General features: G+C 56.0%; 9 protein-coding genes and 1 non-coding gene across 10 annotated transcripts; 4 read left to right on the top strand and 6 right to left on the bottom strand.

The window, feature by feature from the left end:
• Nucleotides 1-665: 665 nt before the first annotated feature.
• Nucleotides 666-2,805, bottom strand: MFIFM68171_00176 (uncharacterized protein; the record flags this gene model as incomplete). Its single annotated transcript, XM_071055598.1, has 2 exons — nucleotides 666-1,923; nucleotides 1,997-2,805. The coding sequence occupies 2 exons, from the start codon at nucleotides 2,803-2,805 to the stop codon at nucleotides 666-668; spliced, it is 2,067 nt and encodes a 688-aa protein (XP_070911699.1).
• A 1,620-nt stretch (nucleotides 2,806-4,425) lies between these two features.
• On the top strand, nucleotides 4,426-5,645 carry MFIFM68171_00175 (uncharacterized protein; the record flags this gene model as incomplete). Its single annotated transcript, XM_071055597.1, has 4 exons — nucleotides 4,426-4,581; nucleotides 4,638-4,829; nucleotides 4,901-5,531; nucleotides 5,608-5,645. The coding sequence occupies 4 exons, from the start codon at nucleotides 4,426-4,428 to the stop codon at nucleotides 5,643-5,645; spliced, it is 1,017 nt and encodes a 338-aa protein (XP_070911698.1).
• Nucleotides 5,646-6,313: 668 nt separating this feature from the next.
• MFIFM68171_00174 (uncharacterized protein) lies at nucleotides 6,314-7,663 on the bottom strand (the record flags this gene model as incomplete). Its single annotated transcript, XM_071055596.1, has 4 exons — nucleotides 6,314-6,565; nucleotides 6,641-7,055; nucleotides 7,133-7,419; nucleotides 7,493-7,663. 4 exons carry the CDS (start codon nucleotides 7,661-7,663, stop codon nucleotides 6,314-6,316), a joined length of 1,125 nt encoding a protein of 374 aa, XP_070911697.1.
• A 1,764-nt stretch (nucleotides 7,664-9,427) lies between these two features.
• MFIFM68171_00173 (uncharacterized protein) lies at nucleotides 9,428-11,268 on the top strand (the record flags this gene model as incomplete). The annotated part of the gene is made up of 9 exons (XM_071055595.1): nucleotides 9,428-9,583; nucleotides 9,654-9,782; nucleotides 9,863-9,967; nucleotides 10,020-10,106; nucleotides 10,160-10,270; nucleotides 10,344-10,559; nucleotides 10,619-10,712; nucleotides 10,807-11,005; nucleotides 11,100-11,268. 9 exons carry the CDS (start codon nucleotides 9,428-9,430, stop codon nucleotides 11,266-11,268), a joined length of 1,266 nt encoding a protein of 421 aa, XP_070911696.1.
• A 1,716-nt stretch (nucleotides 11,269-12,984) lies between these two features.
• On the top strand, nucleotides 12,985-14,419 carry MFIFM68171_00172 (uncharacterized protein; the record flags this gene model as incomplete). Its single annotated transcript, XM_071055594.1, has 7 exons — nucleotides 12,985-13,126; nucleotides 13,188-13,207; nucleotides 13,279-13,315; nucleotides 13,387-13,460; nucleotides 13,528-13,907; nucleotides 13,989-14,084; nucleotides 14,134-14,419. 7 exons carry the CDS (start codon nucleotides 12,985-12,987, stop codon nucleotides 14,417-14,419), a joined length of 1,035 nt encoding a protein of 344 aa, XP_070911695.1.
• Nucleotides 14,420-14,723: 304 nt separating this feature from the next.
• On the bottom strand, nucleotides 14,724-15,686 carry MFIFM68171_00171 (uncharacterized protein; the record flags this gene model as incomplete). The annotated part of the gene is made up of 1 exon (XM_071055593.1): nucleotides 14,724-15,686. The coding sequence occupies one exon, from the start codon at nucleotides 15,684-15,686 to the stop codon at nucleotides 14,724-14,726; it is 963 nt and encodes a 320-aa protein (XP_070911694.1).
• Nucleotides 15,687-16,516: 830 nt separating this feature from the next.
• On the bottom strand, nucleotides 16,517-18,034 carry MFIFM68171_00170 (uncharacterized protein; the record flags this gene model as incomplete). The annotated part of the gene is made up of 1 exon (XM_071055592.1): nucleotides 16,517-18,034. One exon carries the CDS (start codon nucleotides 18,032-18,034, stop codon nucleotides 16,517-16,519), a length of 1,518 nt encoding a protein of 505 aa, XP_070911693.1.
• A 1,222-nt stretch (nucleotides 18,035-19,256) lies between these two features.
• MFIFM68171_t32 lies at nucleotides 19,257-19,348 on the top strand. Its single transcript has 2 exons — nucleotides 19,257-19,292; nucleotides 19,314-19,348. It is a non-coding gene; the product is annotated as a tRNA-Glu (tRNA).
• A 275-nt stretch (nucleotides 19,349-19,623) lies between these two features.
• Nucleotides 19,624-21,561, bottom strand: MFIFM68171_00169 (uncharacterized protein; the record flags this gene model as incomplete). Its single annotated transcript, XM_071055591.1, has 1 exon — nucleotides 19,624-21,561. One exon carries the CDS (start codon nucleotides 21,559-21,561, stop codon nucleotides 19,624-19,626), a length of 1,938 nt encoding a protein of 645 aa, XP_070911692.1.
• A 679-nt stretch (nucleotides 21,562-22,240) lies between these two features.
• On the bottom strand, nucleotides 22,241-22,756 carry MFIFM68171_00168 (uncharacterized protein; the record flags this gene model as incomplete). The annotated part of the gene is made up of 1 exon (XM_071055590.1): nucleotides 22,241-22,756. One exon carries the CDS (start codon nucleotides 22,754-22,756, stop codon nucleotides 22,241-22,243), a length of 516 nt encoding a protein of 171 aa, XP_070911691.1.
• Nucleotides 22,757-23,358: the final 602 nt, after the last annotated feature.

Below are 23,358 nucleotides of genomic sequence, written 5' to 3'. Positions count from 1 at the left end.
GACCTTTTATGCCGCGAATAGAGAGGGCAGGGGGCAGATGTCACAAATAAACCAACAAACGGCTGCGGACAAACACGCCAACGGGTGTTGGCGTTCCGACCCAATCATTCAGGCAAGGGTGTATTACTAATGAAGGATCAATGTTACACGCATGATCAGTACCGTGGCTACTTAATCTGTCTCATCTACCCTGTCCCAATAACTAAACAACCGCTTCCAACAGAATTTAAGCGATCAAATCCTAAGAGTCAACCCTGCGCGGAGTCGGACCGGTGAGAACCAACAGCGCTCCGAACCGCAGCCACGCTGACACAGCTTTAGATGCTGTCCCACACCCTGTCCCCCAGAACCAGACATCACTACCACGTCTAGATCTTTGGCAAAGATAGTAGTTGTCCCAACGGAGCCGGACCGCAGTTTCTGGGTGGATTAAGGTAAGTAATCATGGCACTGGCCCTTCGGCCCCATAAGATTCAAGTATCACTGCTACAACTACGCACTTCAGCGCCGATTTATGATACTGTTTTCTCTTGTATAGATGCATAAAATTTCTGGACCCCAACTTATGTCGTCCGGTTGATAACGCAATCAAACTTATGCTGCTCACTCCCACATGCTGACTACCCCGGAGCCGACAGCCAAACTCTCGTGATGAGCCCACGGCCTCAAGCAACCTCAAATGTCTTCTGACTCCATCCATAAACTCTTTTTAGCCGGCGGGCAAAGACAAGAATCAAATACCCTTCGATCTGCGATTTATGCGGGCGGTGCACCGTGAACGCCTTGTTCACCGCCATGTTCTCAGGGGGCAGGAAAGTGTAGACGGAACCGTACTTGGGCATGACGGAGAATCCTAGGTCCGCCATGGCCCCTTGGAACGCTGCCCAGCTGACCGCACCTCGGGAGCCCGACTTGGCGAACAGTGTCGAGAAGACTTGGGCGGTTGACGGGCTGACTTTGAACTTCTGCAAGGGCACGGCAGGCTCCTCCACAGCAGTGGGCTCGGCGTGAGGTGCGATTTCGTACACGGACGAGTAGGAGGGACGAATCTTCTCCTTTTGCCTTCGCTGTTCTACTCGCTTCTCGGGCGGCTGCGGAGTCGATTCGGGGAAGGGTATCCAACCCGCGCCTTTATCTAGCTGCTGCTCCGTCTCGGCTTTCACTTGCCGATACTGCTTGTCAAGATCTGAGATGCAGTCCTCGACTAGGTCTTGGTACAGAAATCCCAACTTGGTGCCCGTTCTTTCGACGATGAAATGATCAAGCGCCTTCAGTGCGCCTTCGGCCATCCCTGGCTCCAGTAGATTGTCGATAGGCACGACGAAATCACGCAAGTCGATCTCGTCTTTGATCTTGTTCAGCTCGGCCTCCAGCTCCTGAGACCTAGAAACAAACATCTGCCCCTTCTTGCGGGAGAGCGAGGGCATGGAGATGGCAGGCGATAAGTCCTGGATGAATCCAACCACGACAGCAAGGTCGCACAAGGCATCAGCCTCCCTGCCCTCCAATTCCTCCCGCTCCATTGGGTGCAGTTCATGACGTTGTGCAAGGTTCTTGAGACAGTCGGCGGCTGCGGAGGACGTGGTATTCGCACGGCAGAGAGCCAGCATGGGCTGGAGCTGAGCATTGGATCCGGCGCCGTTCTTGATGTCTTTCATCGACACACGCGCATTGCCGGTATTGTCATGCACGCCAGACACCCGCTTGAACCACTTGGCACCGGTCCCGGTCTGGAAATGGCGCTTGAAGAGGGCCTTGGCACGGTTATACTCCAGGTGACAGACATTGGATATCACTTGAAGGATGATGGGGCGGTAAGCCTTGTCGTCACCCGAGCGCTCGAGGAGGTCGAGGAGACGGCCAAGGTAACTCCAGGTGGCAGCGGCTTTGACAGCGCCGTGTAGTGCTTCGAGGACAGCGCCGCTGATGTATCTGTCGGTGTGAACCGGTAACCGGCCCCTTCTCGTCCGGTACAAGCTCCGGCTGGCTGAAGAACCACACATTGACGGCATGGCTAAGCACAACGGGCTCCGTGGAGAGCAAGGCCAGGTATTCGTCGAGCGACGCCTGCTGCTCCCGGGCGGTGGCGAGTAGATCTGCAAGCGCAAGCTTCGCCAGCGGGGACTGGATGGTAAGCTTAGAAAACGCTGCGAGCCCGGCTTTGTCGGACTTCTTAGGCAGCGCCTTTCGGTCTCGGCTCTTGGAGCCCAGATCCAGGATATCCTTGACAATGATGTTGAGGCACTGAATCAGAGTGATTTGCCTCTCCAGGATCAGCTCACCGGTTGATTGAGGGACACAAAAGCCACGGTTTATGGGAACTGCGAAGCTAGCGAGCGTTTCGGCATGGTCCTTGAGGATCTTGACCGAGTTCCCGTAATGGTCCTCATCCAGGAAGAAGGTGTAACAGTGCCTGAACGGCTCGACATGCCGCAGACCCCTCGTGTGTATCATCTCGAGGATGATGTTATGATCTCCCGGGCCACCATTGGGACCATTCATGTACTGCTCGAATACCGAGGTGGTGGCGCGGTGCTTGAGCATGTCCAGGAAGAAGTCGGATTTGGGGTTTGTCACGTCGCGTAGATTCCATTCCGGAATAATCTTACAGACGTTCCCCATCGACGGGTCCATCGAATGCCTCAGCACTTCGCCACGGGCAGCACCAGCCCTCATGCATTGTGCCCGTCGACTCTGATCGAAGGATCTCCATATCTTCTCTATCGCAGCAGCGTGGGTCTTGTATTTCCGAGCGAGGTCCGCGTGCAGCTCTTTCAGGAGGACCTGTTTTTGAGGTGCCTCCATGTGGTCCGGTGCTGCTTCTTCGCGCGAGTCAGACTTGTCACTTCAAGTTGTTTGCAAAAAGGCGATAGGGAACGTAGGCGGCTGCTCCTGGACGCACCTCAATCCCTGGCACAGCGTAGCAGGTCAAAGCACAGCAGCAACAGCAACCGGGGATAATTAGCTTGTTGTGGTCTTGATGGTTATGCCGATAAAGCGGGGAAGAAACAAAGACAAGCGAATCGGAATCGGAAAAGGGTTAGGAAAAGCAGGGGTCCACAAGGCGGACGAGGGAGCCATTAGGCTTTGCCCGATGTCTTTTTTGCAGCAAGAAGCTAGTGACGTATCAGATCGAACGGGGCGGGTCCGTAGGGTGATTGGGTCGACAGTTGAAGTCATAATTACATGTAATCCGCTAAGTGATGACTTGAAATACACAGCAATCGCCAACCCCCCAGAACTTGTGACACGGTTGACACAGTTGACACGGTTGACACGGTCCATGAACCGCCCTCAGCTCTTGCTTTCAGCTAACAGAAGCGGTTCTGCCTCACCCAGTTGCACATCACCGTCCCCACGCAACTGCAACACTTGCAGGCCTACACGATATTGCAGTTAGCCAGTCTGTCCCAGTCTGTCGGATGTGTCAACATCTGCCAGGTAGCTATGGGATAAGCGTGCCTTTCTGCGCCTCTCTGCGTCGTTTGCTCCATCGATGCATCCCAGGGTGCGAGCACTCCAGCGGAACTGGTTGTAGCAGGCGTTGGGGTTGACAACATCGGCGCAGTCATCGGTTCTGAGGAGCTCTCGGGTGCATTCTGGGAATTCTTGGCCCAGAGCCATGGCAAAACAGAGGGCGATGAGCCCGAGAGAGCTTGTAAGTTTCATTATGGGCGTGCTTTTTTTGTGTGCGATTTGATGAAATTGACCGTGAGCCTGTCTGCTGAAGAGACACCTGAGGTTAGCTGAGCTATATCAAGAGTGAGTGGGCCTATAGCACCAGGCTAATATACCGATTCCACGTGTTGATGATCTCCCACACCTTTTTGCGGAGTGACATTAGGCGAGACCAGCCGCATCAACCGGATGTTTTCCTTAGATTAAAAACATGAAAATAAGTTGGCCGTGACCTTCATTCGTTAGAGTCAATGTCGGCAGAAGCATCTTTTGTTCCCGACCAGCACTCCGTGCGGGTCAAGATGGAACCGGGATCACTCCCACTGGCCAGCCGCCGTGGCCACGAAGGACCGAATGCAGACCTGGTTTATTTTCCCGTGCTTCTCGCTATCTATGCCTCGTACACGGCGCCCATCGTTGTCATAACATGTATTCGAGCGATTGGCTGACGACTCCCCTCCGAGATGAAGACTGATTAAGTCGATATCGGCTCGGTTCCCGGAACACGCTGCTATATTTGTCAGTCTCATACCCTGGCATCCTTGTTTCCCTTGGCCCAGCCCGCGCCATACCCAAGGCCCGGCAACTGTTGTCCCACGAGTCCATCGCCATTACCGGGGGCCGGGTCATAAGGCCCTGCCCCTACATCTCGACCCGTCTTCCCCCCTTTCGAGGTCCACTTTCTGCTTTCACTCTCTCTGCCCACGGTTCTCGCCATCCTTGTCAGACTGATCACTGGTCACGAAAATGAAGTGGAATACAGCCGTGACGGCCTTCGGGCTGTTTACGACAACTCGCGCGTTGCTGCGATTCGGATGTTCTCAGCTGACCGTCCAACGTTTGGACCCGCTGGTCACCCCTGGACAGAATCCGTCACCCCATCTGCACCAGATCATTGGAGGAGTATGCTCCGAGGCAGATCCCTTACAGTTGAGGACGTGAGAGCTAACCGTCTTCAGAACTCATTCAACGTGTCGATGAAGCATCCCGAGCACGATCTCGTGAAGCAGTCGACTTGCACCACTTGTCAATTCACTGAAGACCTGTCCAACTACTGGACTGCCGTCCTCTATTTCCGTGCCCGGAATGGAACGTTCAAGAGAGTCCCGCAGCTTGCCCAGGCGGGCATGGAGGGAACCAACGGCGGCATGGTGCGCAAAACCCCTTCAGATCCTGTTCCTGTGCACGGCTACCCTCAACGGGATAAACTGACACAATCAAGGTCGTCTACTACATGTCCGATGCCCTTTTCGACACAGCCCAGCGATCCTCGGTCACGGCCTTCAAGCCCGGCTTCCGCATGCTCATCGGCGAAGCCTCGTACAGCACCCGCGAGCAAGCCCGCGACTTCCGCCAGCTGACCTACACCTGCATGGAGAACCAAGCCAGCCGCTCGCCCGAAACCGTCGGGTTCCCCAAGACGCCCTGCCGCCTCGGCATCATGGCCAACCACCGCTTCCCCACCTGCTGGGACGGCGTCAACCTCGACTCGCCCAACCACCGCGACCACGTCGCGTACCCCGAGGTCGGCACCTTCGAGTCGGGCGGCCGATGCCCCTCGACCCATCCCGTCAAGCTCCCGCAGATCTTGCTCGAGACCGTCTGGGATACTTCCAAGTTCAACAGGAAAGAGGACTGGCCCGAGGACGGCAGCCAGCCATTTGTCTGGTCCAACGGGGATAGCACCGGCTTCGGCTCGCACGCCGATTACGTCTTTGGCTGGAAGGATGATTCTCTCCAGAGGGCCATGGATGCGCACACGTATGTGTCGGCGCCCATGCTCAGGACGCAGAGCATCTCGGAGCAGAACAAGTGCACCGTGCCGAATATGGTTAGGGAGGAGATCGATGGGTGTAAGTCATCACCGAGAGAGGAAAAGATTCAGAGTCGCCTGCCCGAGATAGAAGAGCTAACTTTTGCATGCTACAGGGCTGAAGGAGCTTCCCGGTGGAAACCCCATCTTCTAAGCGGGACTACCTACTTAGACAACGGCTGAGTCAGTGGGATGAGATTCGTGTGAATCGTAGCACGGTGAATATCGGCCATGACAAGCAAATAGTCTCGGAACTTTGAAGATTATGTCCTGTGGTTGTTATCTCACGTTACTAATCCAAAACTGTCCTTTCCAGACATACTACTCACCTCACCCAAGAGAACTGAAGAGCCGGAGCTCGAGCGGTACATCAGGTACTACTTAGTATAGGGTAGCCTATATCTAGACACTACTTTGTATCGAAACAAAAGTTGAGAAAGCGTCCACCGACAATCAATGGATACCGGCAGTGCGCACAAGGGACCGGATATCGAAAACCCAAGTGTATATCCCTTGCTCCACGCTGCTTAACCCCTGCCGAACCCCAGCGCATAGGAGAGCCCCGTCCCCGCTCCAGAGAGATAGCCGGAACAGCCGGACACGTAGAAAATCAGAAGGCTCGGCTGAGGTTAACTGGGCGCCTACTCGTGGCCGGAGTTTTCCCAACGGTAATGACATGACCGGATCAAAAGCGTTGATCATTGAGGTGTCCAGCAGAATCACAGTTCCTGACAAGCGATACCTCATGCCGCAGTGTTCCGTTTTGCTTCTAGGCGTTAGCTGAACGCGGTCCACAATGTCATACGGACGAAGGCTCGATGCCTACCATTGTATCATAAGGCCCTCTGGCGCGTTCCTCTTCGTGTGGCACTGCGGGCAAGTCGGTGACGGCGAATTAACCGCAAATGCCATGCTCATGCAAACCCTCATTCCCCTTCGGAGCGATATCTCGAGCGGAAGTTCCCAGTCAAGACACTCCCCGCTGACCTCCTCTTCCAGGAAATATCCGTATCGACAGACCATTTCGTAGCCTTTCCGTCCTCTGAACCAGTTGCGTAGAAGGGAGTAAAGGGTCTAACACATCGTATACGACGTCATTGGTAACTCCTCTACTGTCAACACTGGGCTGAGGTTCCGAGTGCCACTTACGTCCCATTCAAGACAGTCGACCCATTCTGCTGGAATAGTAAAGAGCCCACCTAGAGCATCCTCAATTATAACCGGGAGATCCTTTGTCGGGTCAATGAACCGTAAGCACGTAGAAGCTGAAGCTAGGGCTTGAATGCTAATGACAGCTTTCGCAACCTCAGCCAGTGTCTTCTTGACTTCGACAACAGCAGTGAACGATTGCTTCGCGGATGCCAGTGCCTCCAGGATGCCGCCGGACTGGGAGACCAGCTCGTCATGAATTCCCCCAAGCTCATCCGCCTGCCTTTTGACGGTATTGCGTTGTTCCTTCAGTAGCCGTATTATTTCCTTTCGACAAGTTGCTTCGGCCGAGACAAGACGCTGTACCTCATCAATCCTAGCAAGCATGGTGGCGTTGTCGACTCGAGCAGATTTTCTTCTCATGACAGAACATACCGTCAGTTTCAAACCAGCGTCCGCAATCCCTAACATGAGCAGGAACAGGCCACTCACCTCATTGCGAGTACGCTTAGCAAAGCCAATCTCTCGGTATTCTGGCGTAGCTTCTCCTGCAGCTCTTGTAGCCGTTCCTTCTCTTTGACTGACCACTCCACCTTCTTATACGCGTCTTTCCATTTGTTCCCTGATCCTCCAGCTCGCAGATTATCTTGGTACCTGGATCCGAAGTGCTGCAGCGCCGCCTCGATCAGGCCGGCACAGTCGTCTACAACAGCTTTCGTAGCGTTGTCGAGGCTGCTGAGGTATACCGAGTATTCGCGCTCCTGGTACGTTGCCACAACCTGTAACGAAATAGGAACCCAGAGTTAAACCGGGGCCGGTTCCCGCAGAGCTTCAAGTAGTGGATGGACCGACCTGCGACAAAATCTGGACAAACAAACCCAGGTCTTCCCGCAGCGCCTGATACTCTTTTTCGCTGCTGCCAATTGCGTTGCAGCCCCGGCCGAGGACCCGCCTCAGCTGCACAGCAAGCTGGCAGATGGTGATGATGTCGCCGATGCTCCCAAATGTGAGCGCGACTTCCATCACGGTGATCGGTGCCCAACTGGAAAACGGCGGTAAAGTTTTGGACGGGGGCCCGAGGGAGGGAATGAGAAAGTCGCCCTTGGGGGAAGTCCGGGATGGCTGATAAAATAATTAGGTAAGTATTACTACGGTGAGGCTGCGGCTGTGCTATGCACCCCTTGTAGCCCCGGTCTTTTTCGTGATTCGCGTCTTTATTAGCGGAGAGTGTAATTACATCTTTGTGCCCGATCGGACAACGAGACTCCGCCAAAGCTCTAGTTCTCAGCTTGACATTCCTAGGAACTGGACGGGGTTCTAACCATCACAAATATCGGACTTCACGGTCCAAGTGGGATGGGATTGTCAATTTCCATGCTAATAAATCGGGTATAGTACCTACCACCTACATACTTTAACCTAACCTTCATTGAGACATACAGATTCGGCTGTTGGCGCGTCTTGAGTCCCTTCATCCGCGCCTGTTAGCGTACTCTAGGCTCTATGTGACTGCTAGTTGATCAAGTTAATGGTTAGACACTTTAAGATAAGTACAGCAGTAAGAAGAGCTGGGGATCCTGCACGAACGACCCTGAGATACTCTGCACAACACCCACAGCACTGATCTGGAGGGGCGCTGTGGCCTGCCCCGGCAGCAAAGATGTCTGATTAAGAGGCCTGACCAGAGCCTAGGAACTCCATAACAGTAGGAAGATAGTTCAGTCAAGTGCAACGAAACTGATCAGAAGGGAAGACAGAAGGGGGAGTGTTGTCTTTGTGCTCCTGCGTGTGATCACATGTGCATCTCTTGTTAAACAACATAGCTAATAATAGAACCCCTATGTGTACCTCAAGGCACGTGACCAAGTCTTGGTAATCAGCCTTCTAAGGCTGCGAACCGAAGGAAAACAACGCAGAGAAAAAAAGAAGAAAAGAAGGAAGAAAAGAAACTGCTGGCTAAACCCCGGACCAGTCATTCTACTCCCATAGTAATGGTACTCGGGACATGGAAAGATCCTAGTAGTCCATCTCTCCACCCCGGCATATTGCTGGAAACAATAGTGGTACCGGAGGATCAGACAGTGATGATGAAGCACGGCCCACATCAACACATCAGTACAGAATCCCTGTCGAACTTGACATTGTGCTTTTGCACATTTTCAGTCATGGGCAGCATCTTTCCTAGATAATGGAGAGAGGTTGAGTGAGACCGGTTGACATGATAGTGCACTGATTATTCAACCATATGCGACGTGTGCGTTGTTTGTTGACACGGATAATTAAGGGGCTAATGGAGACATACGCTAACGAGCTGAGTTACGAAAGTGTCGAAAATCGGGCTCAACATGGTTTGTCCTACCAGCCAATAAGTGAAACAATGATATGCTTCCGAACGGACTTGCAGGGCCTATACGGTTGATGCAATACATGTGCGAAGGCGGGATGGCGGTTTTGCGGGGGTTCAACCTCCAAGTCGCGGTGCAGCTCGACCCCTAAACGGAAAGCCATGATGCAACTTGCCCTACCGCTCGCATCGCCGCAACAACTCGTCGTGAATGACATCGTCGTCCCCGCTTAAGCAGCAGCTGACGGGTCACCGCCATGTCGGCAAAGAACCCGACTCACAAACGTAAATCCTGCTCAAGTCCTTCCCCATTTCCTTCTCAAAACTTCCGCCAGCACAAAGCGACACATTCCTCTCACCACCAGAAAAAGGCACCATCACCACTGCGACAACCCCTCACATTTTCTTCTTCTCAATAGAAAACGAAGTAAAACCAAGCAGCCATGTCGTGGAACACGCCGCATGGCGCGTCCCCGTTTCCGGAGCACCTTCCGGAGTGGAGCGACGCTTCCTTTCCCGCCGGCGAGGGTCCCGCCTCCGCCCAAATCGCCGTAACTCGCAGCGTCGACGAAGACTATCCCGCGGGCGCGCTGCTTCCGGTACGTTATTCGTAGAAGTCTAGCCCCGCGGTCGGGTGGTTTGTACTGACAGCCTACGATGGACGCGTAGACTTTCGGTGCCCCTGCCGGTGGTTTCCTCTCCGCTTCCTCCGGCCCTCTCTCGTCCGCCGCCCCAGCCATTACCGGTGGTCCGTCTGCGTGGCCAGTCGAGAATTCCCCTTTCCACCAGGACCGCGAGGTATGCAACGAACGATGGACATTGAATGAGCGGGAATGATGGGTTGACGGGCCCGGTCGCTGACGGTGAAATGTATTTAGACTCTGCTGTTTGCGTTGCCCGCTCTCCCTACCCCTCGCCCTGGCTCGTTGGTCTCGGTTGCCGCTCCGCCCGCCCACCCTGCTCCTTCCGTTCATGTCTCGCAGGTACGCAATCGATGGTGAGGCATTGTCGGGTTTGTGCTAACGCGACGTCTAGGGTCATCTTCTCGGCGCCGGCCCGTCTTGGTCGGTCCCTGTTGCGGCCCCGCCGGTTAGTGCCGGCCTCTCTGCCCCGGTCATTCTGGTAAGCAACGACGATGAGCCTTTGACGTGATTGTGCTGACCGGTGGCATGTAGGATGAACTTATCGACCCGCGTTTGCGTTTTCCGGCTGCGGTTCAGTCGGCTGCAGCTCCGCTTGCTCGCTCTTCTCCCTCTGCTCTCTCTGCACCTGCGCCCACAGCCCAGGTAAGTTGTGCAAACATCCTGCCTGAGACAAACGGATACTATATGGACGGGGGCTGATTGCTTTTACCGACAGAACACTTCTTTCGAAGCTGGCCGCCCGGCTGAAGGCAGTGATGCTACTAGTTTATCCGGCAACTTCGGTGTTGGATCGGTCGCTGGTCTCGTCGTTAGCCCGGCCGTCAGCCCGGCCGGTGGCTGGCTTGATCCGGTCTCTGGTTCGGTTGCTGGCCCAACCGCCGGCTTCGTTGGCGCCGCCCCTGCCACCCCGGCCCCAGCCCACATGCCTAACGTACGTCAAAGCACCTGCCCAGAATCCATCCGTTGCGTCGTGCTGATATTTGGACGCAGGCTGTCCTTCTGACGGACAGACTGGTTCCTGGCCGGCGAAACCGAAAATATGAAGAGTTTTATACGCCCGTGCCCGACGGTGTGGAAGAGGCTTGTGAGTATTCCCAGCAATCGAGAGTCAGAGACTCTCCCTAGCCGGGGCCTGAGACAATGTGTTGCATCACTGACGGCCCATCGAACACCTGTAGACTGGAACAGGGTCTTCTGCAGGGCCCATACGCACATCAGTCGCGTGAACAACGCACAGTTGAAAAACCTCATGAAGAGCGGTGCAGTGTACCAGCGATCCCTCCGTGTCTTGGTCAAGGACGTGGTGCGCTCCCTCGACAACGCCACGAGCGGCGAGCAGCAAACGAAGAACATGGTGCTGCGCCAGACTAGTGTCCAGTGAGCAGCTCACTTTGCCCTACCCTTCCCTAGCTTGCCTTGGCTGCATTGGCCCGTCCGTGAAATTTTGCTAACGTGTATACGCCATCCCTAGTTTGGATCAGCAGTCGCCGCTTATTGTCTTCTTGCTGTCCCACAACATCATCCTCACCAAGAGTGTCTGGCCGTGGCCGTCGCCGGAGGAGAATCCTCGTCAGCATGGAGGCACCCATCCAGAGCTGGGTTGGCAATGGCTGACCAATGTGGATATTTGTCAGTTCTGAGCGCTTTGCACGGCTGATCCCGTCGGTACCAGCTTTTGGTGCTCTGAGTCGTGCCTTCGAGGTTGGCATGCCTCGGACTTGGCTCTGCTCGGATCGGCTGGGTTGGACAAGACCCCATTTTGTGTGTGTCTGACGCGGGTGTATCGGGGAACTGAGATACCGTACACTAAGGTACACCTAAGGTAGTTCTGTTATGCCTCGAGTTCTCTCTCATCAGCACGACTTCGCATCTGCTTCTCTATCTGTTTCTCCATCCCGTGCTCTTTTATTGATCCGCTCCTGCGGCCCGCTGCTGCGGCCCCTCACAGATCTATCATCAGATGTGCCTTCTACGAGCCCTCATCAGATAGAGTTTCACTGTGCGTGGGCCCATCTTCTGGTCTGCCGATCCCTGTGCGGATCCGCGGCGGTAATTTTGAGAAGATTCTGTTGGCGACCATTCTAATTAATGTGCTCAACATCTAAAGCGCCTCTTTTGCGCCGTGGTCGGAACCGTGGCGTACCGGTGACAAGATGTCCGGAGGCTCAGTGCGGATTTTTGCCCGGGCCCTGTTCAACAAAATATACGTACTTTAGGCACCTAAGATAAGAAAGGAACACACGTGCCATGCACCATCATTCGCCGCACGGGCCGAGTTCGCGTTGCGTGCCCTGTGGAGATACTCGCCGAAGTCGCTACTGACAACAAGTACTGTACGTGTACCAAGAGATCATCACCATCAACGGGACCCAATCAACCTGAGCTCTCGATTGCTTGGCGGCTCTCGCAGAGACCCCGGGTCGGTGTCATCCTTCGAAAATGCCGGCGGTTGCTTCCGTCGCTATGATTGCTCGGTTTCTACAGAAAGTAAAGCCACCCCTGGTCGCTCGCCCTTCCCACCTGGCTCACAAAACCGTGCAGTGGGCGCATCCCATTGTTTCGAAAATCTACGTATAGAATTCAACTCAACAACCCTCGGACGGAGACAACGCCACACTGCACTAGACAGTATGAGGGATGGATATCGGCGACCATGCATGGGAAACCGAGAATTTCCACGGTTTCGTATTGCAATCCTTTTTCTCTCAATGCGGCTAGGCAGCAAGGATGACTCGGACCATTTGGTCCACTGCACAGGGCGGCCGGGGGGGATGGAAGCGCCAGCTCACAGCCGCGCGTTCTCGGCTGGTTTTTGTGTTTACGGTTGGTCTGTGCCGCAACCGTGGATTCGGGCCACTTGTGGCGCTGCCCTGTCTGTTCTCTTAGGGTTGTTGGAAGCGAGCATCGTACGAGTGGCTGGTCGCAAGAAAACCTGGTCAACGCCGTTCCCCCCCCGACCGGGGATGAGCCGCCACCCTGGAACCGGGGAACACAGCCGGCAGCTCGGCCAATCATACGCCTTACCAACTTCTGGGCCAGCCGTTCTGGGGAAAGGAACTGCTGGGCCAAGTCGCGCTCATCACGTTGCATGATCCTGGCCCAATGGACGTTGGAGACCGGTGAAGACCTTCCCGGTTCAGCAAAGCTCCAGCCCAGCCCGCAAAAGCCCCATTTTCAAAGTGCTACCTCCCACATTCCAGTCCTGTGGCCATTCTTCATCTTGATGCAACTCCTCCACTACCCCCCCTCGAACCCCCCCCCCTTCCCCCACTAACACCGTCACTCTGGGGGAAGCAGATGACGGCTGACCAAAACGACGTCGTCGAGGCCCCCGCCATGCCGCTGGAGTCTTCGCTATGAGCACGATCCCCAATGGAGAGTCATTGGCCAACGAAGTCATTCTGGCCTGCGCTTTGTCGCCGCCCTTTGCGCTAGTCTTCGTTGCGTTGCGCTTCTATACGGCCCGGACCATACTCCGGATGGTTCGCTGGGATGATTGTAGGCGCCGGTCCCCTTCGCACCCGCTGCATGCTTGCTGGTTGCTAACACAAAGCCGCAGGGCTCATATTGATTGCACTGGTAATTGCGTGCCGCAGCCGCCGCAGCCCAAGAAATTTCAGAGAGTTGGGACTGACCGCCTGTCCTGTCAGCTTCTGTCGATCGGCTACAGCGCCAGCATCATAGTCCGTACGTCGACCAGAAGCCGAGTGCTGATTCCGCAATACAGACCACGGATGCTGATTGTCTACTGTCCGCAGTTACGCAATATGGCTTGGGCTGGCACATGTCGTACCTCATGGCCATAAGAAGGGGACTCAGGACGTTCTTGATCGTGCGTCACCTCGCCCAATAACCCCGTTTCTCTGCTTCCGGGCGCTGACGATCGTGACATACAACAGATCAGCGCGTTCCCGGTGCCCCTCACCGGCAATCTCGCGACTCTCTTTTCAAAGGCGTCCATTTTGTTATTCTACCTCCGCTTCTCGACGAGCCGCCGCTTTAACATTGTCGTCTATATCCTCTTGTTCATCATCGTCGTGGCCAACTCGCTCGGAGCCTTGGGCGTCCTTTTCTACTGCCAGCCTATTTCAGCTTTCTGGGATCCACGGGGCGGGGACGCAACATGCATATCAGGCGACCACTGGTATGCTTGGCTCGCTATACTCAACTGTGTCACAGACGGCATTCTGCTTGTTCTACCGGCCTGGATTATCTATCCTCTGCGGGTCGGCTACGCGCAAAAAGCTGCCATTGCGGCCATTCTGGGGACAGGAGGCTTGTAAGTCCTCTCGGATTCCATCTTCATTGTGACGTCTTTTTTTTTTTTTTTTCTTTTCTCGGAGCGCTAACACTCTTGTAGCGTTCTCGGCGTGAGCATCTTTCGTATGGTCATCATCGCGCAAGGCTGGGGTAACCGTGATTTCACGTATAAGTTTGCCACTAATTACATATGGAGGTACGTCACCTCTCACCTTAACCCAAATCCTTTTTCTAACAACGGACAGCGTGGTCGAGACCAACGTCGCCATCATCTGTGCGTGCGCGCCGTGTCTTCGCGCTCTGGTTGGCCGCTACATACCATCTCTGATGCACCTTTCTGCGAGACGCGATCCCATGGGGATTTATACCATCCCAATGTCACACATCGCCCAGAGGCTACCTGAAGGGTCGTCCTCGTCGGGTAATAAGGAATCGAAGGCATCGACGTGTGTGGCCTCGAGCTGGGTGAGCAACAAGCTCTTTGGGTCGGAAAACTCGTCGTATAATGGGAGGGATCAACATATGGCATGACGGTTTGGAATCGGGAAATCGGAAAATTGGGAGGGAGGGCGCATGGCGTTCACGCGTAAGGGAATGGGACATGGGGGCGTCAACCACGCCATCTTTTTTGGTGACATCTACGGATAACAAGGCTAACGAGCACTGCCTTTTTTTGTTGTTTCAATGTACATTAGGGAAGAAAGAAGCTCAATTTTGCCGGCTTTGCGGTAAGACGCAATCGGGCCTCGAGGGCCAAAAAAAAGAAAAACGTTTCTACGATACCTATTCAAAAAAAGTTTTTGGGGCTTTTTTACCCCGTCGGTGGAGTCCCCTACTACTCGTAAAACACCAGGCACCGCACCTCGATGCTCTCCCTTCCCTTGGTCCCGGGCGGCGTCTGGGGGTCGATGAAGGCTGTGTGCGGCGTCAGCGCCGCAACCCCTTTCTTGCCCTCGGGCTGCCCGTCACCCCAGTTGTCAAAACACTTGATAAACATGGCCTCGTCGGGCGTCATGTCCTTGACGTAGTAGAACTTGTGCTTGTCGTTGGGCAGCACGCCGTACGTCTCGCCCTTGACCTCGTAGCCCTCTGTGCTCTGCAGGCTGGCCGGGTCGGGGAGGACCTCCTTGCCGCGGTCGTCATCGTCGTCGTCGCCGTCGTCGCCCTGCCGGACGGGGTACAGCAGGTTGACGGCCACGAGGTCCGTCGGGTCCGTGGTGCGCCAGTCGACCACGGCCAGCGGGAAGTCGGTGGCCGGGTGGCCGATGGGCCGCCACACGTTGATGAGCTGGTAGCGCGAGGTCCGGAGCAGCGCCTCGGCCTCGGCCGCGTCCGCCACGTGCCGCCGCACCCGCGCCTCGGCCGCCCGCGGCGTCTGGTCCACGTGCACCTGCTGCACGGGCTGCCGCGCCGCCGACGCGTCGTGCTTGCGGATCGTGTGGTCGAAAATCACCACCTTCTTCACCCGCTTCCCCCGCGCCGCGTCCTCCAGCTTGGCCCGCAGCAGCGCCTCCACCTCCGCGTAGTAAGGCCCCCGCACCGCCGCGTCGTCGGTGAAGGCCTTCTCCTGCGCCGGCGCGTGGTACACGGCGAACCCGGCCACGTCGATGTCGGTGCCGAAACCGTCCGGTTGGGAGGACGCGCCCGGCCCGAGGAAATCCCGGAGGTTGGTTACGCTGCGCGAGCGGCTGATGCGCGAGTACGAGCTGAAGTCGACGTCGACTTTCGCCCACGGCGGGGAGGACGGGGAGATGGTGGACGGGTCCAGGTAGCGGAAGGAGCCGGTTGTAGTGCTCATTTTTTTTTTTTTTTTCGGGGGGGAGGGAGGGGAGTGGTTAACCCGAATACTATTGCTATGGCACGTGAAATGGTGGTAGAGTTGGGTGGGTTTACTGTAGATGAGATGGCCCGCAGTGATGTCACTCGCTCGCGGTTTCGGGAAATCCGAGCGTCGCTGCGGGGGAGGGGCTGTTTAAATCTCCGCCAGATCGCGCCATCAGGGCGGGAACGCCGGGTGTAAGTGTGCCCACATCTCCAGGGCGTGATTAGTAATGGGATTCCGCAATCGATGTGTGACGGGGAATTAAAATTGGCGTTGACCAAAATATGAGGTAAAATAAATGGCCTGCAACTCGTGTGATGACACCTTTTGGCGGACATGGCTGGCTATGAGGCTGTGAAAGCGCTGCGCCGCTGTCTCATGCTGGGGTAAGGTGATAAATACGTGTACATACCAAGCTTAGTCGGACAAGGCGTCTTTACAGTCTTTTGTCATTCAGTCTTTTGGACGCGGAATTTTCCGTTCTAGAGATGCCCGGACGGGCTTATGCACACAACGCTGATGCTTGCCACCATACATTTAGTGTGTCTAGGGATGCTGACAGGACTTACTCACAGATGTCAACCCACTGGTGGCACCAAATGGCGTAATTGTCTGTATTCAGTAAGTTACCTTATGTACTGTTTACCACACGGACCCATATGTGTAACCGCTCCATGCACACTCAAGCCAGTTGACCCAAGAACCTCAAACTCCAATAACATGCTTCGACTCTTCCGGAAACCCAGCACAAAAAATAAACCATCCCGCCCAGCGCCTTAATTTTTTGATGATGCAACCACACGCTCTCAACTGTCAAAAATCGGCCCATATGCCGCAATACCTCTCGTCTCCAACCCATACACCAAGCGCTTCGTCATTTTCGGGTTGCTGATGACGCAAACGGCCTCGGCGCCGAACTCTTTATACAGCCGCAGCACGATGGGCAGCATGTCGACGCGGCCGCTCACGCTGGTGTCGATGACGACGGGCTCGGCGTCCATCCGCTTGACCAGGTCGATGGTCCTCTGGCCGTACGTCCTGAGCGGCGACTTGGTCTGCCAGACGACGCGCATGCTCGGGCGGCGCTCGTCCTCGATGAAGGACAGGCACGGGCCGATGCCCGACCCCGTCGTCACCACGACGATGCGCTCGAACATGCGGAACACGTAGCCGAAGCCGTACGTCGGCACGCCGCGCTTCCACAGGTGGGTCGGCTGCTCGGCGATGGCGCCCCGCGTCCAGTCACCCGCCCGCGACACGAGGCACGAGAACGTGGTCGCCGGCGAGTCGAACTTGTCGGTGAAGCTCGCGAAGCTGTGCCAGTCGGCCAGCGGGTGCCGCGCCACCGTGATGCCCTGCCCGAAGCGGACCGTCGTGTGGCTGAAGTGCAGGCGGACGGCGTGCGGCGAGAGGGGCTCGGGCACGACGGGCACCCGCCGGAGCAGCAGCCACGGGTGGATGGTGGCCAGCGTGAGGATCACGAGGATCCAGAAGGCCGGGAGGTGGACGAGGAACGACGAGAGCGACGGCTCCGCCGTGCCTAGGAGGAAGAGGAGCACCCAGAAGAGCGCCAGGATGATCCAGTTGGAGAAGCGGTGCGTCAGCTCGAAGTAGTCGTGCCGCTTGGCGCGGAAGAGCGGGTAAGCGACGATGATGATGGCGAGGAGGAGCGCGAGGACGAGCCAGACCAGGACGAGGACCGCGATGGTGATGGCCGACGGCCGGAAGTGGTAGGTGTACAGGGCCGCGAAGCCGATGTACCAGACGCACGAGGCTACGCCGGTGCCGCTGTGCACGCCGCCGAGGTGGAAGATCTTGCATGCCAGCCGGCGGATCCTCATGGGCGCGGACCTCGGAACGGCGCCAAACGTGAGGAAGAGGGCGTTGACGACTAGGGGGTGGCGGCAGAGACCGCAGACGGCGAGGTTGACGGCCGAAGCATTGACGAGGTCTAACGGGGCGGCACCCTTGATCATGAGGACGACGAAAGCGATGGCGTTGCCGATGAAGGCGAGGCTAAAAAGGCGGCGATAGACATTGAGGGCCGTGTATCGGATGAAGCCGAAGCGTTTTTGAGAGTAATCGTCGTACTCGGGATTCTGGGCCTCGAGGTCTGATAATGTCGACGAGTACGTGAGCCGCTTCTCGTCGATTGTATATGATGTCGTAGCAGTGGCCCAGGATGACGAGTACTTGTGGCCCTTTTGGAATACGGTGGATGATGTGTCTGAAACTGCAGCGGCTTCGGCTTCGGCTGCTGTCAAGGCCACTGGCATCTCGACGACCTCCGTTTTGGGAGGTGGACATTGGTTCTTCTCGTCCATGGTGTGGTTAGGCCGTGCGTAATCAACCTGCGGGAGATGGTGCGTATTGTTGAGTAGATACCACCGGATGCTCAGGCGGGAGCGTACCACGCCAACCATATATGAACCGGCAGGGCATTGTGGAGTTACTACGCAATCCAGGTTTGCCGAAAGCTATCAAAGGGCTGACCGGACTATCCCTGAGTTCCAGCCGGCATGGCAGTCGGCCCCTCTGGCCGGTGTTGCCTGCCAGTGACGGAATATCACCGTTAATTCCCCGGAAGGGCATCTTAAACCCGGGATCGCCAACTGCAACCTACGCGATGGTCACCGGAGTTTCTGTGCAACGCTGCGATCCGGCTCTCAATCGGACCTGGTTTCTCCGGGTGCTGAGCATGTAGTAAGGTATTGATCTTGACCCACACCGCCGGGCCGCCTCTTTAACTATTTGCGGAAAGGGTCCGGCGGGCTTGGCAGGAGATGGAAGGGATCTTGATTTCGACCGGAGTTTCATTCCAAGCGCACAATCCTCTACTCCGGCTAAGGGATGTGGGAATAAATATCGCCGCCTGGACTGCATCCCACAGAACTCGGGCAATTGTGTCTTCAATCGACCATCGTGATCGGAGATAGGTTCACACGCTGTCTCACCTCAATGGTGTCCAACGCAGAAGCGTGGAATCTATACGCCAAAGACCGCCGCTTTTCCCCTTGCCACATAATTCTGTCAATACCTGAACGATGTCACCCCTGGTTGCGGCAGGTTCGTTGCAGGGCACGACAGATTAATTTATGTTTCAGCAAAAGGACCTTCCACAGCATAACTGCTCTTATTGAACATGGCGGCCAAAAAAGCACGACGCTCCCAGTCGGCATGCGGATCGGGTTTGGATTGGATCCTGCCTGTTCTGTTCGGAGTACGGACAAACTTTGACAGTCGTGATTATTTTTTTATTTTTTTTTCCTTCTATTTTTCTTGCGCCTCTTGATTTATTACGCGCCCCACCTTGCCCGCTTCTCGCCTGTCTGCAATGCAAAAGATTTTTATTCAACAGCGGCAAGGGAGGCCTGGTTGCTCTTCGCCTGTGGAACTTTTGCTGCCCAGAATCCACCACCCCCTTGCCACCACCACAGCATATTTGGTTGGACCGCATCGGAGCAAAACTCTGCTCGCGATCTGCACCTTCACCTTTGCCGAATCAGGAGCCTCCGCCAACAACCTGTCGGAACCACACTCGACTCATCGGGTATGGTGTAGCGGTAACATCGTTGACTCTCACTTCTCAGGAGTGACTGCTCTCTCAACAGCCCCGGGTTCGACTCCCGGTATCCGAGTCTCAATATTTTTTTGGCGCTAGGCTAGACTCTGACCATGACCGCTGGCCCCTTTTTGTTTTATCAGGGTGTGGAAGGGGGGTTGGTGGCGCTGGCAGAGGCTGGGCTCTGGGCGCTAACTTAGGCGCTCTGGCTACTAAGATCGTCGGCGGAAGGATGCAAGGGTTAGGTAAGGTAGGATCTAGGGTCCCAACAGGCCCATGCACACTACATCCTAGTTACCACAACAGTCAGCATCTCGAGTTCGGCAGCGATGTCTCATGCGCGACATGTATTTACCTCTCCACCGGGTTCAGGCCGAGCAACCGCATCCCATTCTCCAGCACCTGACGAGCGCCCTCGTACATCGCCGCGCGAGCGAGCATCACATCGCGCCCCTCGCTGGTCCCCATCACTTGAACCACATCATAACATGACGAGACCTGGTGTGCCAGGCGGAAAAGATAGGTCAGGATGGTTGATGGCTCCAGGTTACGCAGCGCGGTGGCCGTCATGTCGGGATATTGCGCCATCAGATGCAACAGATCGACGCAGTGCTGCTTTTCCTCCACATCGCCGTCCAGGGACGCCGGGTTGTCGACCAGGTGGCTTGCAAGCTGTTCACGTTCGAGTCCGGCCTTGCGCAGGATCGAACACAAACGCGCGTGGCAGTATTGCAGGTATGGGCCTGTGTCGCCCTCGAACGACGTCATCCTGGTGATGTCGAAGGGGTAGTTGTTGATGCGCTTGCCCGACATGTCCTGCACCATGACGGCCGCGATGCCGACTGCCTCGGCGACGGCGTGGGGGTCCTCGACCTGCGTGTACTTGACTGCGTTGCGGCGCATCACGTCGTGCATGGCCTCGCGGGACTGGTCCAGGATGTCGCCGAGCAGCTTGACGTTCCCGAGCCGCGAAGACATGCCCTCGACCTTGCCGAAGTTGACGTGCTGCAGCCGGGTCGCCAGGTCCACGCGTCCCATGAGCTCGAGGGTCTTGAAGACGCGGCGGAAGTACTGGTCTTGCTCGGTCGAGACGACGTAGATCATCTTGTCGAATGCGTACTTCTGCTCCCGCTCGAGGATAGCGGCCACGTCACGGAGGAGGTATGTTGTCGAACCGTCGCGCCCCCGCACGATGGCCAGACCCAGACCCTTGGAGCCGTGTTGTTCGAAGTTGATGGCCCAGGACCCGTCGTGCTCGGCATACACGCCCCTCTCCTGCAGGGCCTTCTCCACCGCCTCGATGGTCGAGCGCTGCACGGTCGACTCGCCCGAATATTCGTCAAAGCCGGTATTGAGGCGCGCATACGTCGCCACGTACCTCTCGATGCTGATATTGCGGAAGCGTCGCCAAAGCGCCAAGGCCTGGGGATCCCGCTCCTCCATGCGACGGAAGAAGGCGTTGCGCTCGGCAAACAGGCCGCGCGTCTCCATCTCGGCGGTATCGCGGCCTGCTTGGCTTGCCGCGTTCCTTGCTTCCTCCTCGGGCTTGAACAGTCTGTTGATTGCGGCGTACACGTCGAGGAGGTGCTTGAGCGGTTCACGGGCGAGCTCATCCTCGGATCCAAAACGCTCCCACCCGACAGCCAGCAACCCGAACTGCTTACCCCAGTCGCCGAGGTAGTTGATTTTGACCACGTCCCAACCCATGATCTCGTACAGGTTGGCGATGAATGCGCCAATGATGGTGCTGCGCAGGTGGCCGGCGTGGAATTCCTTGGCAATGTTTGGCGATGAAAACTCGACAATGACTTTTTTGCGGCCCAGATGGGGGGCAGCAGGGTCACGGAGACCGACGTCTGGATCCCTGCCGTAGGCAGACCGGCGTTGGAATACGTAGGGCAGGATCAGTCGAGGGAGCGCCCGTGGAGAAAAGTATAAAGGCAGATGGACCCCGCTGGCAACCGGTTTCCTGAACAGAGCATGCTGGTCGGGAAATGCTGCCGCAAGGTCGACGCTCTGCTCGTTTGGCTTCTTCCCCTTTAACCGCAGACGGGGCACTGGCAACACCAGGTCGCCGTTGGCCAGTGTGGTGGGTGTCTGGAGGGAGTCATAGGCGACGGTAAGCTCGCATCCAGAGATCTTCTCGACGATGTCGGCGAGGTAGGCGCGGTAGATGTCGATCGGGCGGCTCAGCAAATGGGCAGCGGATGATTCTGGAACAGAAGGGATTGGACCTGCGCCGATCCCAGCAAGAAGGGAGGCGAGGCCCTCTAACGTCAACGTCGACATTGTTTGAACTGTCGTAAAAACTGCGTGGTGGTGGTGAGTAAGTAGGTAGCTGCCCTTGGGGCTCTTGAGTGGATTTTATGCATCTCGGGGCTGTTGGGGGCGGTGACTCAGCGGCACAGCCGCTGGCCCGTTGGTAGTGCTTCGGGTCGAGATCCCTGTTTACGTTAATGACTACTACGATATCTGGGCAGATTGGGAGGTTTCTGGGCATTAACTTGAATAGATGAGGATGTTGTTCGTGGCCCGTGGTAATTGACTGTACCTAAGGTAGTTGCTATGATACCTAAGGTATTATCTGGACTTATCTAATGATGCTGACGATGTGACGCTGCTAGTGCATTCAAGTTCTCTCCCTTAGCGGAGTTCTAGCAAATCCATCACAGTGCTCTCGGTTTTTCACTTAAAGTTTATACATGAATCAAAAATATTCCGCTAGATTACCATCTTAAATGCCCTATTTCCTTGAACCTCCTTCCCTTGTCGGCGTTGGTGTTTATTAGGCAGATCCTTCGAGCATCATACGTATCCTCTTCCCAAGTTTCTAATCACTACCTAGCCACATGCTCCCCCCTTGGAATGTCCTCGGGGTCGGTCCCGCGAAATGAACAAGAGAAAAACAACAATGGGCGTAAAGGTCGACCCGGCTCCATGAATAACAACGTCAGAACGCTCTATCCTATCATAGCGCGTCACAACCAGAATTGTCGCCGGGCTTGATGTAAGGCGCACCACGATGGTTGCACACGTACGCGCTTGAGCACCACTTGCCGTCGTCGAGCTGGTATACTTTGTCCTGGTGATAAGAGTAGCACTTGAGGGGCTTGTCCGGCTCGTACTTGTGCCAAGCGTCTCCGGCGGCGCCGGGGTCTTTGATATCGCGGTTGATGTACACGGTGAAGACGTCGCCGTTGGGCAGGGTCGCCGAGACGCCGCCGGCCTGGCCCCAGGGGTACGACCCGCTCCACGGCACGTTGACCATCATCTTGGGCCGGTGGGTCTCGAGGCCGTTGCCAGTCCACACGTTGCCATCGTAGTAGATCATCTCGCGCGAGGTAGAGCCGCCGTTCGCGCCGAGGCCGATGCCGCAGTCGGCAAGCACCAAGTTCTCCCAGGGCGACTTTTGGGCCAGCGAGAAGGGCAGAGAGAAAAGAAGGCCCGCCAACGGGAGCAGGAAAGCCAAGCCGCTCATTGGCATTGTGGAGGTTGGTGGTGCGGTTGGTGGAAGTGAATTATTAATTGACGACGGTTTGCTTGCCGGAGGGAGGCTATTGTACCTCTATAGTTTTGAGCGGCGGCTTTATTGATTGATTTTGAAGTGGCCTTTCCGATTGAGAGAGAAGCCATCCTATATATTGTCGCTGTGTTTGAGCTGAGAGGTACAGTTCTCGCCGGGTCGTGGTTAAGGCAGTCGAATACATCGAGACCTGGTCGTTCAATGCGCGCCAATGGCTCGTATTCGATTGTCGTCAACACAGCCCAATGTCTTCAAACCTGAAATTGTTACCCGCATAAATACTCGGAGCTCAGGGCGGTGGCCCAGGCATATGCACGAGTTAGCTAGCGAAGTGACGGTCCTTTGAGCATCGCGTGCATCACGAGGTAATTAGAGGCTTAGAAGTAACTAATGCGACAGAGCGGGGTATGCGCGTGCATCAGAGTTGGGCAGCCGGCGTTGTCTTACGCTGATTTGGTCGGTGTCTCCGAGTCTGACAAGCGGGACAAGTAGGGAAGTTCAGGCTTAATGCAAAGTTTCGGCCGAAAAGTCTGCCAATGCATCAACCCATTCACCTGCCCATA

The sequence above is a fragment of the Madurella fahalii genome (genome assembly GCF_045866475.1).
Source record: "Madurella fahalii IFM 68171 DNA, scaffold_1, whole genome shotgun sequence".
NCBI lineage: Eukaryota > Fungi > Ascomycota > Sordariomycetes > Sordariales > Madurella > Madurella fahalii.
This window is presented reverse-complemented; position numbering and strand designations above follow the sequence as displayed.